Genomic DNA, 15,132 nt, shown 5'->3' with positions numbered 1-15,132 from the left:
TGTGTATTTCCATAAAAACCCAGTTAGTTAAATTATCAAAACACCACAACACAGCTTGCTGTAATTTCATAAGCCAAGTCTTGCTGCAATTTATAAGTGGTTACACTTGAGTGCTTCCACACTGGCTCAGCAGCACAGCACCCAACTGCATTAATGTTTCAGCACAAAATTCTGCTAATAAACACAGTACTCAGCCACCATTACCCTGCTTTAAACAACACAAGACCTCAGTATAAGCAGGTCAATACATGTGAGACTACTTATGCTCTTTAAATTGACTTTGATATAAAGGTAGCAGCAGAGCATCCTCAAGCAAATGGGAAGTTCATCAATAATAAGGCAGGAAAAACACAAACCCAGGAGAAAGCTAAAGCATATGGCTTCAGTCACGGGTATCACAACGACTGCTCCAACACAAACAAGTCAAGATAAAAAGACACCCCCTGAAAACAGTGTTAGTCAGCTTGTAACACTGTAAAACTGCAGCTCACACGTTCTTCATTCAAACTAAAAATAATTAAAGAAAAAGAGCTGAGGATGTTTACTATCAAGTAGCAAAAGGGGGAAAAACAATACTAGGATGCACTCTGCCTCTGTGGCAGCATGCCCAGAAAGCTTGAACTGATATTTTAAAGTCCAGGGCGACAATTTTTTTACAATCAAAGCCAAAAATGCCCCTTAACCCACACACAAAAGCAATCTACCACCTAATAAGCCAGTGAGGTGCACTACTACCATGCTACTTTCTGTGCTGCTGACAACAAAACACAGTCCTTCCTAAAACAGACCAGCCCAGTACACCAGATAAGAGCAAATAAATCTCTAATAAAAACATTAAAATCACAACACAGGCAGAGACAATTGTTTAGTTAAGACCAGAGAGAACATCTAAGCATAAAATACACATTTATAGCAATCCTTCCAGAGTCTGAATGCATTTCACAATTCCATTTTACTCGTCATTCAGTCAAAGAGGGTTCACTCAGGCAGAGCAGAAGACACTTCTGTCACTATTGAACACACACATTTCTTTAGGATGTCCCAGTAACTTAGAGCTATGGACCTGAATGAAAAGTCGAGAAGAAGGAGGAATGAAGGATGGAAATCAACCAAAGAAATATTTCATTCAATCATCAGAAGAAAATGCATTTAATCAGAACACAGGGCAGCACTAAATTTTTCATAACACAGGACATGAAAATGTACCTAACTAGATTATTTTAGCAGCAGTTTTTACCTTAAATCTCTTCTTCAAAGAAAAAAAAGAAATATCTGAATTCACTGCTCACGAGCGATCATCCATTTTATACCAAAACAATACTCTACACACAAACTTTACAGACAAAAGGTCTATAGCATCACTTATATTACTCTTGTATTTAAAGACTCCGTTGCCAAGGTCATATCCTGGCATAAAGCCTGCTCACTATTCACATTAGTATTCATGCTGGTAATCCTGCTACCTTCAGATGGTCAGCTTACACGGTTGTTAAACCTGTTCAAATTCTTCACTTGTACATTACCAGTTACATGGAATTTAGCTATGTAATTCCCACTAGAGCCAACTTAAGATATGTAGATGTCTGAATTGCTATGCCAAAGATTAATATGAATCCTTTTAAAGTCAGCCTGAGAAGCTGTGATGAGTGAAAAGAACCTGCTCTGGCTGATTTCAGCAAGGTCAGAGGCAGCCCAGTTTTGAGTTCTTGAAGCATCAGTCAACACATAAAAAGCAAAACCCCATCCCTCTATAAAACAAGCACAAATAGTAAATCTTGTCTTGCTTTAATCAATATAGCTACTAAGTTGATACTTAAAAATACACTTAAAAGCAAAAAACAAACAGGAAACTCAGCTTTATTTCTACACCACAAATGCAGACATAGTGTCCTATATTCTACTTGAGAAAGACAAGTCAGATCCATCATCAAGGGGTGCACATACACAGACAGATCTCTTACTGCTTCAAAAACACTGAACAGTGGCTGCCTTTATGTCCATAAAATATATGGTGATAAAAAGGATAATGCACTCACCTGATTAAATATGAGCTTGGTCTTATTTCTTCCAGCACAAGCCTCATTTTCAAAAACAAAGTGTCTATTGATGATTAATTTTAATGGCCTTTGATCACACATACACCTTTCCCTATCAGAAATCTAAGAACTTTAAGCTTAGAAACACTAAAGTTCACAGTACCATTCAGCTCCATAATAACAACTGAGTTGTATCAACATTATTATTATTATCTATGGCAGGCACATTCTTCTCTCAAGATTTTTTCATAGGGGAGCACAGAGAGAAGAAAGAAAAAGCAATTTCTATATCTGCTACTTGTTTTTTGCCCATGTGAAATGTGTTTGGAGAATTGCTTACCTGGGATGATTGTTTAATTGGATTCAGGTGAGGATTGTTTGAGCCTGATGGCCAATCCAACCCACCTGGGGCTGGGCTCTCAAGAGGGTCACAAGTTGTGAGTTAGTTATGGAAGTTAGAAAAAGTAGATTTGTAGTTTTAGTATCTCCTTTAAATAGTATATTAATGTATTATAGTATAGTTAAAATAAAGAAATCATTCAGCCTTCTGAACTGGAGTCAGACATCATCATTTCTTCCCATTGGGTTCACCTGCATTTACAATAATTATTCCAAAATGATTTTTCCCAGTAAGCAGAAGTCTAAGCAAAGCTCTCATCAGTAACCTTTCCCTGAAAAATTCTATAGGAAATGAAATGTAATACTCTATTTAAAGACTTGTTTTGCAAACAGAAAGGAGAGAGATCACCCAAGCATGCAGAGTCATTAAAATGGATCTTACATATATCATTATAAATTTAATAATCTCCATGACGGCTAGAGTTCAAGTTAAAATGAATGTCAGCAAAGCATGACCAATTGATGTTATCCCAGCTGCCACTGAGCCTCACTTGGGGTTATATTATACATTCAGAGGCCCCATGCTACATGTGCACCAAACACCCAGAGCCAGGAGCAGATGGGAGATGTAGGCTCCCATACCTATCAGCAAGGAGAGACAGACATAATTGCATATTAATTTTGGTGCATCAAAACAATTACAGCATACTTCGGTGTCACGGGTCACAAACATTTTTCCCATCACACCCCAAATGCAGGATAATGTTGTACACTTCAGAAGGGGGAGGAGAAGTGTTCTAGCAGCCTCCAGAAATTAAGTCAATAGACAGATTTTGTTTCAACCCTTATTGATTTACTTGAGTCCCAAAATGCTTCCTCGAAAAAAGTAGAAGGAAGACCTTGGCAGCTTGTCAGTTAATAGATTATGCTTGGTGCAATTAAGATACATTCAGGAGTTTTATTTTGTTCCCCAAATGCCATTTCTCTCCAAGCAAGCAGCTGCATTTTATCCAATTTCTGAAAGTTTTCCAGGCTGCTTAGATTTCTAATGGGGTGACAGAGAAACCACTTTTATTCTTCAGCAGACCTGATGAAACTGTGACACAAACCTCCTTCTCCCTGAAATTAGACAGTGCTGTTGAGCAGCAAAATAATAGCTGACGGTCATTTTTTTTTTTCAAGCTCAGTTTTCAACTGAAATAAAAATCATACAGGGGAAAGGAGCTCTCCACACAGAGCTGAACATGGCATTTTCTATTCCCCATCAACTCTGCATGGAGGACAACATCAATGATTTATACAGCAGAAACGTGTCAAGTTGTAGTGTGCTTGACTGGCACCAACAAAACAACTTTGGAATCCCAGCTCTTCACAAGCTACAGTTTTGTCTGAGACAAGGACTGCACTTAGGTCAATTTAGTGCACCAACCCATTAGGATGGGATAACTCAACATCACCCTGACACACAGAGCTGCCACAAAGCACTTGTGCAAAATAAGGGGCAACATCTGGCATTAAGCACGTTCCACTGTACATTTTGATTCAAGCCAAAATTACATCTGGCAACTACAGCAAAATGCAAACAGTTCCACCAGGACAAGGACACTGACAAGTGCACAGTATTCTCAGCAAATGAAAACACCAAACATCAACAAAGCATTTTTCTAACCTCTCCACTAATGATATCAACAGGAAAAAAAGAAGCTAAACTTATAACAAATCAATACCCTAACCAGACTCAGTAAGTGCCAGTATACTTCATTTGCACTGTATGTCTCTTCATCAACAACCAGTCAAAATTCTAGAGATTGTTTCAATCTTTCACTCATATCATAATTTCCCCTTCTCTCAGCTCTCTGCTCCATAGATTGGAAGAAGAGAAAGACAAACATTTACTAAAACATAGTGAAGAGATCTACAGCTGGCTGAGCAAAGCAAGCAGCAAGTGCAAGTGATAAAAGCATTATGTGGAACTATTCTGCCACTTGCATCTCCTTCAGTAATTTAAGCAGAAAGTGTTCCCACCTTTTGTCACTTACCCTTTTTTGATCTTCCAGTCCATGTGTCACAATCTTTCTTTTCTGATGTTGGCTGGATTCAGAGCCAGATTCCATTTCCCTGCTACAAAGACTCTTGCAGCCTCTTCAAGCTTTCTCTAAAAATCCATAGTATAAACAACAAAAATCTAAAAATAATTTAAAAAAAGGCAAGACAATTCCTTCAAACCTCGTCCATTGTCTTTTATCATTCTTCCAAATTCCTGTTTGCCATCACTGCTCATTATCCTAACAAGCAGCCATTCTGTGCGCCTCTGTATCCTAGAGTAGCTCAGATGAAGGTTTCCATGTAAGTGCCTTACAGAATGATGGCAGAGCTGAATCCAAACCCGGTGGTTTGTGCCACATTACTGCTCCATCAGCAGCCTTTTCAGCGCATTCCTGGCACAGATAATTTATAAGTCAATAAAGGTGTAAACGTGAATTTAATCCACTGTGTTGATATTATCAGCATCCCTCTCATGGGCCGCCTTCCTCCCATAAATCAATGTAAACGCTTCGCAGTGATAACTGCCTTTTGCAAATCTAGCAGGTGTTAATTACGTAAAATCATCCATGCACACTTGTCATCTTCCTCTATGTATTCAAACAAATACCTAAAAGAGGGAGGGAAAAAATAGCAGTTTTTACCAGCTTGAAAGAAAACACAGCTACTGATGTTCTTTGTCCACCACCAAGAGCTGCAAGTCAGAACTGATACAATAATTACGTGTTTTGAACATGCTACACTCCTCGTCCAAGCTACTCAAAATGCTTTGATGCCTGTTTAGAGTGTTACCTTGCCTTTGGGGCGTCTTGCACAAAACCAGCCCAGAATGACAATACTGTACATGGGAGCTGAACCCACTGCAACAACACTGACTGAAGCCTCTCAAGCATCAACTCAAAACTCAGCTTTTCAGGGTTCAGAGTCCCAGACCTAAAGTCAAATCCATTATTCTTCTGGGGTCTCCTACCCAAGGATCTTTCTCCACAGTCTGTAAAGTTAATGAGTGCCACCTCCCAAAATCGTGAGTATGATAAAGCAGCAACAAACAGATTCTATTATTACTTGGGAAAGAAAGCTGAGCAGAGCCTGAAATCGCAGCTTAACAGGTCAACCAGCTTAAAATGCTGTTCTTTTTGTACTGAGAAGCGCAAGTTTACTACAAGAGACAAAGAGTCTCCTGGGTTAATTTGTAAGGTGGGATCAATAGCAGCATTCTTCAATATACAGGCACCAGGAAAAACACATTTACTACACTGAATTCCATACTGAAAAGGCTAAACATTCAATCAATTTCAGCCACCTTAGCTAAACATGATATAAAGAGCACATATTTAGCTGCATGTTGTTACAAGCCTGGTAAGCACCAAAACATCCAAACCTGTGTCCTATGTAGCAAAGGAACTAATAAATAAAAACATCATCACTCTCCCACCACTGAAGGATAAACAGCATAAAAAATAGATTTCTCACAGCACAGTGGAAATGCTTGTTCTGCATGCTGACCTCCCTTGTTATGCCAAGGTAAAGATCTTGACAAGACAACAGGTAGAAGTACTGCTCTTGCCTCTCACTGCTCCTCGCCATGAGGCAGTAGGTCATTAAGCCAGTTTTTCTTCTAAAGAGCCCAGGAAGGAACACAGCTGATTGCTTTGCCATTTGAAAATAATCTAAAAACACATCTAATCCGTTTTACAGAGAAACGGGAGGTTTCCAATTCTATTTTAAACCAGAATCTCCTCCTGATCTGTGTTCTCAAACCTGCCAATAGCCACAGAAATCAGACAGGTACCTCAAAGGCAATACATGGCCTCTGACCTTAGCAACAAATATCACAAGCAAAAAAAGCCCAAATTTTATAAATATCCTTAAGTCTCACTGAGGAAAACTTTTCCCCTCCAGTGATTTCACTGTGATGTGACACATGAGACTGCATCAGTCACATCGTGTAATGCCATGCTGGAATAGCATGACATAACCAGTGCAACTAAGGACAACATGGAAGGTCCCCTCAACTAGGAAAAAAAAAAAAAAATGAAGAAGAAAAAGTGCAGTCTCTGGAAGTTCCTGTGCATTCAATGTTCCAGCTTTAATCATAATGGAAAGACGTGAGGATCTATTTGTATGTAGTACTTAGTACATGCCTGCAACCTAAGACCATGTGTTTTAGGTTTATTTAGTGTCACTGCCCAAGTTAGCCACATTAAGCTTCATATATTAAAATATATATATATATTAACAGGAGGGAAAAAAAAGCATCCTGAGGCTTAAAGAACCATTTCAAGTCAGCCACAAACCAAAACATTTTTGAATCTCAAGCTTAATTCTATTCTTACTACCTCCAGTAAAACTAAGTTTCACTTTTTAATCTGTGTGTATATTTCACTGTGGAAATGGGTTTATTAACAAATTTAATTCCAATTAATTGGCATTAAATACAAAACAAAAACTTCAAGAAGAAAAAAAGGTAAGGTTTGTTGGGGCAATCACCACATAGCCAGAGACACTGAAACCAACAAAAAAAAAAACCAAACCCAAGTAACCAAAAACCCGTCGTACCCTTTACTCCCATCACAGCAACATCCAAAGCCCCTGGCTGAGCCCTTGACTACGTCGTCGAGCTGGCCTACGACTGAACATCCTCCCTGAATAAACACTGAATCAACAGCTCTAAGAGCTCAGAGCCCACACCTGACATGGCTTAAAGCCATTAACAGTCTCAATGAAACACAGGTGAGTTGATATTCTTAAATTTAAGCCATTAGGGCTCCAAATGAGTATGTTCTACCAGGGTCCATCCTCAACCCACAGTCCCACATAGGTCCCCACCTGCACAGAATGTCGCTCAGAAATACCTCGCTGGATACCCTGATCCTCAAGGACGCCGCCTGGCCGCCAGCCTTCCATTCAAAGTAACGCAAATTAACCCAACTTTCTGGGGTTTTCTCATTAAAATGTAAAGCAATCTTGCAACAGCAGGAGTTTTAATTCCCGCAACCGCCCGCGTTTCGGGAACAAGCAAGCAAGCCAATCCACAAGTTCTTTTTTTCACACGGGAAGCAGAAGCCGGGCAGCCTGCGAGCGGTGCCAGACAAAACCCCGCGGCTCTGGGGGCACCCCAGCCGCGCCCCGCTCTGCCCGGCACACGGCGGCCGATGAAACACCAGCAGCCAGGCGCAAATCATCGCAGAGGGCAGCGGCAGCGCGACCCGCCCGGCCCCGCCGCGCCCACCCCGCCGGCCCGCGCCGAGGGACCGACCCCGGCGCCGAGCCCGCTCCGCCGGGTGCGGCACCGCCGAGCCCGCTCCGCCGGGGGCGGCACCGCCGAGCCCCGCAGCGCCGGGTCCGGCACCGCCGGGTCCGGCACAAGTTGCGGCCCCGCCGCCGCAGGGAGTGCGGAGGAGCCGCTCCCGCGCAGCGCAGCGAGCCTGGCGGTGCCGGCCCCGCCGAGCCGCGCCGCGGATGGGGCACAGTCCCCCGGGAGCCGCTCCCGCCCCGAGCCGCTCCCCGGCGGGCAGGGATCGCCGGCGGGGCGCGGGGCTCCGCCCGCCCGTGGCCGCGTCCCTGCCGCCGCCGGAGCCGGACAAACTTTCGCATCCCTCCTGCGCGCCGGGCCGGGCTCCCCGCGTCCGCCGGTACCTGCCGGGGCCGCCGCGGCGGGGCGGGCGGCTCTGCGCGCTGCTGCTCCCGCGGGCCGGCGGCCCATGCGCCCGGGGCAGGGCAAGGGGCCGCCCTGCACGCCCGGCTCCGGCTCCAGCGTCGCCGCTCCGCGCCGCCACCACAACTCGCTCCGGCGTCACCAGGACAACGAGCGCCCGCCCTTGGCCGAGCCCCCTCCCGCCTTCCCTCCCGCCCTCCCCGCGGGGCCCCCACGTGGGGCCGCCACGCCAATGGCAGCCGGGGTGCGGCCGGCGCCGGCGGCGGGAGCCGCGCTCCGGGCGGGAGCGGCCGTGAGGGGCGGCGGCAGGCAGCGGCCGCCACCCCCCGCCACCTGCCCCTTCGGCTCTGCCGTGTCACCTGCCCAAAGATACCCTCGGGGCCGCAGTGTCGCCAGCAGAGCGCTGCGACAGGCTTTTGGACAGAGCGTGGCGTGTCCCTCGTCTGCCCAGCCCAGCCCGCTGTCCCGCATCCCGTGCCCGTGCCTTGGCATCGCTGCAGGACCGCGGGCTCACAGGTCCGGGGCACGCCACCCAAGGGATACCGCATGGCTGTGTTGGTCGCACAGCACTATCAATGCAATGTGTTGTTGGTACCAAGCGTGTCTCGATTAAGTCTGTATTAAAAAAAAACTAATGTAAACGCGGTTATCGCCCTCTCGTTAGTGCAGACCTTGCGTTGCTTGGAGCTGGGCCAGCTGCTCCGGAGCCTCGCAGGCTTTAACAAGCCAGAGCTAATAAGCCAAGCTGGGTGTAAATTCACTCCTCGCAGAGCCGCTTAGGAAGTTCAACACCAGTTCTGGAAATTACAAGTAGCTGCACTCCAGAAGGTTCAGCAGAAACAGTCTTTGGTCCAACTCGATTTTCTGGCCCAGCAGCCTTGGTCACCCTGCCTGGCCCACGCATCTTCTGTGGGGGAGCAAAAGGAGTGCTAGCAAGTATTATCACAGATGCGAAATAAAGGGGGATTTATATCGAAAGATTTGGCCCCAAATTGCAATGCATCTCTTTTAGTGGGAGTGCTGTAACATACTGTTCTGAGCAGAATGTTACTGTCCAAGTCTGGGCTGGCTGGAGGCCACAGAAGTAGGGTAATGTTGAGGGATTGCTGATTTCTGAGGGCAATCAGCAGGTCACGCTTCACCACCTGACCACAGCCCAAGGAACCAAGGGTGGCTCCTGCCATCCACCCTCCACCAGACATTAGCAAGTAGAGGAGTGGTCCCTGTTCCATGGGAGCATATATTCAGAAGCATCACCAGCTTTCACCCTTCCTATCCCAGCTAGGAATATTACCAGCACAGCTTTTCAAGGCATTTTCCTCATTTTCTCGCCACGCTTGCTAGGTTGTCCTGTGTGTGACTCCTTCTGTGGCACCTCATTCCTGAGCAGAGAAAATTTAATTCAACCCCAAATAAAGTTATGGCTATAGTCTTGCCCTTCTTTTAGCTTTATCCTTAAAGCTTGATTCATCAGAGTTTTCAGGCTAGTATTTGGTACATCTACCAGTAAATGAAATTTTCATCTCATTTAGAGCATTTCCTTAATTCTGTACTTTAAATGTCAAAATATGTGGCCTCTGTAAAAAGTAACCTATGAACTTAGGTTGCCTAAGGTTTTCTTTAAGCTTACCTGGAAAAACAAGATGTCACAAACATCTTTTTTTGTGCTCTTGGGCTGCTGTGGCTCTTGGGACCTTTGGGGACAATGTGTCTTGCAGAAAGCTTTTTTGCTGTGACTGTCTGGCCTGTGTTCCAAGGCCTTTTTAAGCATTTTAAGGAACTTGCTGACTGCCAGCTCCTGTGGAAGATGATGTTTCTGTCAGTGTGTGACCCACTGACATTTTTTTCATTTCTCGTGTGGACAACAGGAATGAGAAATTAAGCCAAACTGGTTCTTTGGCAAGTTCAGGTGGTATTTTAGTATGGTAAGAGATGGTTTATAATACATTACTTAGAAACTCTGCTTCTACTGTAACATTTTTATATTTAGAAAAATCTTATTTTAAAATATGTGGCTAGAGGTAGAAAAGAAGATTAGAACAGCCTAGTCTGTGATAAAGGAAAATTTCAATTCAACAGGACTGCTGTAAAGGCCCTTATTTATTTTTCTCAGCAGTTGCATTCACTCGCTTGCCTGCAGCTTTAGTAGCTGTGGAGGTTTTCTTCTGTAAATTCTTCAAAGTGATGGATTTTCTCTTTGAAATAATGCTTGACTGTAGAGAACTACAGAAGTGTAACCTTTTTTTTTTTTCTGTGCACATGTGATGCTTTGAGCTTTGAAAAGATGTGTGTACTGCCACCTCTTTTGTTAATTTGCATGCCAAGAGCCTAAAAATTTGCATTACTGGCTTCATGCTCCGCAACTGAAAGCAAGGACAGTGATCTCCCACTCTTTCCAGTTAAAGGTCATCTGAAATACATGTTCCTCTCTGGCTCAGACTAGCAAGATATTCAGCATTTCATTAATCAAAGAAGCACAAGGCTTATTTTTATTGATTAAATGTTATAGTTGTAATAAGAAGCACTAGTGTAAAAGGTGTTGCACATATGCACCCTCCCCAATGCTTACAGTTGGGGAATTGCAATTTAGACAAAAGGCAAGAGAAAAAAAATATCAGGATTTTAATCTCTGTTTTAGAAGCAGAAAGCTATGGCACAGAGCTGATGAGGAGAATCTGCCAAGATCACAACTGAATCAGCATCTTAACCACAAGCTCTTCCTGCTCTTGTTGGTTCTTCTCCTTTTGATGTTAGATAGGTAAAAGTAATCATGTATACAGTTACAGCCTTGGACTCTAAAAAGATAATGATCAAAGTCCAAGTTCTCATTGGACATTAACACAGAAATAATTCTCTTATTTAAGAGTCCATACATAACCAAAGGTAATAGTCATTGTCCTGTTAAAAATCAGCAACAAAGCACTTTAAATGCCCACTTTTAGTCCAGGGATAATGTCAGTTAAATCCCAGTACAATTCCTATGAAAAAGCCACTTAGTATTTTCACAGAAAGGAAAAGATTGTGGGATGGGAGCAGCAGCCTGGGACTCGGGACTCCTGAATTTGCCAGCTTTGATTCATCTAAGCCCACCCTGGGTTCTGTGGAAGCACACCAGGCTCCCACAGGCTAAAGTCTAAATGCCAGCCACGCACTGTAAATGTGTTAAATCAAAGACTGCCTTCACCCAGCAGTTCTATAGATGTTTGCTGAAGAAGCCCTTCCTCTTGGCTGGAGCTCAGAGGCAGCCAGGCCTCAGTGCCTGGGTGCACACTGACACTGGCCATGCTTTGGAGCTGCAATCTCAGCATGGACAGCAGGACCTGGCCCGATGCATTTTAATCACCATTGCAATACAAGGCTTCTTCAGTGCTGTGGAAGTCATGATGCCATAAACCCACGCTTTGCCATGAGCATTTAGAAATATGAGGCTTCCTCTGCAAGGGCCTTTTTTCCTGACACTTCTAAATGTCAGAGAAAGTTCAGTTCTAACACATTAAAATATGCTTTAAAATACTGAATATTATTCATACTCTCAAAGAACTAGTTTTTATTTCAAGTGAAAAATGTTTCATAATTAGAAAACAAAACATTCATGAAGAGCTACAAGCAATTCATCATCTGAAGAATTTAAATCATTTAGCTTCAGATAATTCAGCTTTGATCCATAGACTGTAAGAGTCAACATTTCCTGAGGTGTTTTCACAGACTTTTGAGGACACTCTTGAGTTCATTTGTCTGTGTGTCTGCTGCAGGGTCTGGTAAAACATTCTGTTAAAAAACTGATGATTGCAATGGTAGGAGTGTTTAGATAGCAAAAAACAGGGATGTTAAACTAAAATAGCAAAGCTTTCATTAATTTTTCAGGCTCTGTTATGTACCTTTTAGCTTTTGGCTGTAGCTAATCAATTTGAATGTTCATATAAGTTCTGACTTTAGGCAATGAATTCTTAAAAATGTCTTATTTTGCATTTTTTAGATGTTATTGTGTAACGCATGTACCTTAAGAAAAGTTTTTGCTTTTGCAGACAGAATGCATCTTTAGAATCTATTTTGCCTCTCTGACACCCAATATAACCTTTGAAAGATTAATTCTTGAGATAGCTAATCCTTTAGGCAGCCAGATCCTGTCATTCTTTATTGTATTCTTTGGCATGAGGGGGATTGGTTTTCCTTTTTAAATATGAAAGATTTCTTTAAATAACATCTAGGTTTGAAAGATGAAATCAAATGCTGATCAATTGAATGCAACAGGTGTATAATATCCTTGAGCTGTTTCGCCAATTTCCCTCTCCTGTGATCTGAAAACCATTTTGACTAAAGAGAGAGTTCAAACTTAAAAATTAAGTTTAAATTAAATTTAAATGACAGCTTTGAAAGAAAAAGAACAGTTGTTCTCTAAGAATGATGTCCTTTATTCTTTTTAGAAGGTGGGTTCCTGGACCTCTTTGGTAAGAAATACTTCTTTGGTAAGAAATATCCTCACTCATGTCACACTATGACATGAAATAACTTATGCATTCACTCAAGATGTAAAAGAAGGAGAAGAGTAAAAGGAAGCTAACTCTATTTCTGACCTCACAATATATAGAATTCTGAAAGTGAGAGTGGATTGGAGGACAAAATTGCCACCTCTCCAACCACACTGGTCAAACCAACAGTCTATCAATTCTCTCCTCCCACAAAGATGTAAAACAATTATTATTTATATGAACAGTGGGTAAGAACTCCGGTAGAAATATGTAAACATCAGAAGGCATAGAAAACTTGTAAAAGAACTTTAAAACTTTTAACAGGGCAACACACTCATGGCTCCTAAAGACTAAGAATTTATTTCACAGTGCCTTATATTTCAGTGTAACTATTCTAGGACAACCCTCTGTCCCCTGTTGTTATTGTTGGCTTGCATCTCTGTCATCCTCAGGGCTGTCAGTCTGTATTTCCTTGGTTAAAATGTTTGTATCTTCAAAGTAACTGGCTCCCTCCATGGCCTGTGTCTGCGGACAGCCAGCATCTTCCATGGTCACTCATTGCTGTAATGAAACACCTTTGCAAACATTAAGTTAGGATTGTGCTGAGCTGTATGTTGGATTTGTGCTGAACACACAGTAATATAGATATTAATAGTAATATTGATAATATATTTTTGTTATGCCTCAGCAGGGCTTACACAGAGACAAGGCCTTTTCTGCTTTTTGTATGGCCACACTGATGAGGAAATTGGGGAGCTGGGAAGAGACACAGCCAGAACTGGTGACCCCAGCTGACCAAAGAGATATTCCAGACCATGTGAAATTGAGCTCAGGATATAAAGTGGGGGGACGAAGGAGGAAGGGAGATGTTTGGGGTGATGGGGTTTGTCTTCCCAAGTAACTGTTGCACATGATGGGGCCCTGCTCTCCTGCAGGTGACTGAACACCTGCCTGCCCATGGGAAGCAGGGAATTAATTCTTGTTTTGCTTGGCTTGTGTGCATAGTTTTGCTTTCCCTAAGAAACTGTCTTTATCTCAACCCACGAGTTTTTACTTTTCTGATTCTCTCCCTGAACCCACAGCTGGGGCAGTGAGTGAGGGGCTTTGAGGGGCTTGGCTGCTGACTCAGGTTAAACCAGTCCTTTTTCTCCTCACAGATTTCAAGATTTGAGCTCTCTGTTTTGCTTGAACAGGACACCTTGAGAGTGCCTTGGGAGAGAGCTGCATTCCTCCAGAACAATTGTCTGTGTTTTCTTTTATCTGAATGAAACGTGCCTCACAAGTTAGTCATGTATTCTGCAAAAGGCCGTAGACTGCATACAAACATGTTTAATGAAGCTGAATACTGCAAGCATAAGCAGCAAAAACATTTTCTTTACTTAACATTTATACACACTCAAGTAAAATCTTGTTACGTTTGGTTGGCTAAGCTTGTTTTCAAAAGGGACCTAGAAGGCTGAAAAAGTTAAATAAATCAATATATGCATAACAGCACAATCATTCATATTAGCATTCTAGTTAAGTCAATGATTAATTCTTCTTTGAGGACCAAGTGGTGGTAAAACAACCCTAGCCTAATATCTAGTAGCAATATTACAGTCAACTCAAAATTCCAGATTTTATCAACACATGCCTATGTAATACAGGAGAAACTTTCAGACCTGAAGTTTAAAGAGAAATCTGAATAACCATATGCTTATTTGAGTATTTAAATATGGGTTGAAACTAGCTGCTCTCTACCACTGGCTTGTAGATATCTGCTCTGTCTGCAAATAAAGAGGTCAGTAAACTTTCCTACTGACTTTGAATGGCTGATCTGGAAGAGCAGGATAATGTCACAGCAGCAGCTGCAGAAAGGGGAATTTCTGAAATACATTGGCTTTTGTCAGAAATGAATATGAACTCCACTGGGAAGATGAGGGAGACTACAACAGTATCTTTTTGAAGACATGACTGGCTGCTCTGTCTTGGACAATCTGGGTATCTGGAATGTTGTAACAGAGCATTGAATGGTGAGGATTTCCCTGCTGATGAAGAGTTCTCCATCCTGTTTGTCAGTAAAGATTGCAATCCCACAAAGCATTGCCCAGCCAGGGGCTGTAAGATCACACTGGAGAGAAAACTGAAACCTTCTGCAGCAGGTCAGTCTTTTCATGCTGACTCAGAAGACAGGAAACTGAGCCTTTCCTCTTGGAGACAGTGAAAGATGGGATGGGATGCCTCATGTGGATCATGAGGGTGATCACAAATGCCTGGAAAAATCAGCTTTCCACAGATTTTAGTTAGTGGCTACAGCCAAAAGGGATTTTCTTCTTTTAGCAAGCCTGGAGAATGGGACTTCCAATATCCAAACCAAGAAGCTGAGGTGGCAACCCTTATTTCCTTGCTCTGACTCTGTCCTTAAATATGTGTACCCCAAGGTCTCCAAAAAGTTTACTTACAGTTCCCTGAGGCTTATTAACAGTTCTTACCCTGCTCTCCCCTCTCTCCAATCTTCTTTCTAGGGAAAAAGAAGTTACTGAGAATGGCCATGGACAGTCTTACAGCTTCAGAGATGGAAACAGAGGCAACTGAGTTAATGGATGAC

The 15,132-nt window shown here is 42.9% G+C and overlaps 1 protein-coding gene across 6 annotated transcripts in view; it reads right to left on the bottom strand.

The window, feature by feature from the left end:
- Positions 1-8,639, bottom strand: part of NAV2 (neuron navigator 2) — a 381,846-nt gene extending 373,207 nt beyond the window's left edge. For 4 of the 6 annotated variants that reach the window (XM_085579845.1, XM_085579846.1, XM_085579848.1 and 1 more), the window contains exon 1: positions 8,058-8,639. In XM_085579845.1, the coding sequence (XP_085435971.1) occupies positions 8,058-8,624 (567 nt within the window). In that variant the 5' untranslated portion in view covers positions 8,625-8,639. Of the gene's footprint in view, positions 1-4,414; positions 5,029-8,057 lie in introns of all 6 variants that reach the window. The other 2 variants (XM_085579850.1, XM_085579853.1) reach the window with 1 other exon arrangement.
- Between the last annotated feature and the right edge of the window lie 6,493 nt (positions 8,640-15,132).

This window comes from Lonchura striata, chromosome 5 (assembly GCF_050655825.1).
Source record: "Lonchura striata isolate lonStrDom1 chromosome 5, ASM5065582v1, whole genome shotgun sequence".
Lineage (NCBI taxonomy): Eukaryota > Metazoa > Chordata > Aves > Passeriformes > Estrildidae > Lonchura > Lonchura striata.
The sequence above is the reverse complement of the archived record's forward strand: the minus strand, read 5'-3'. Positions and strand labels throughout refer to the sequence as shown.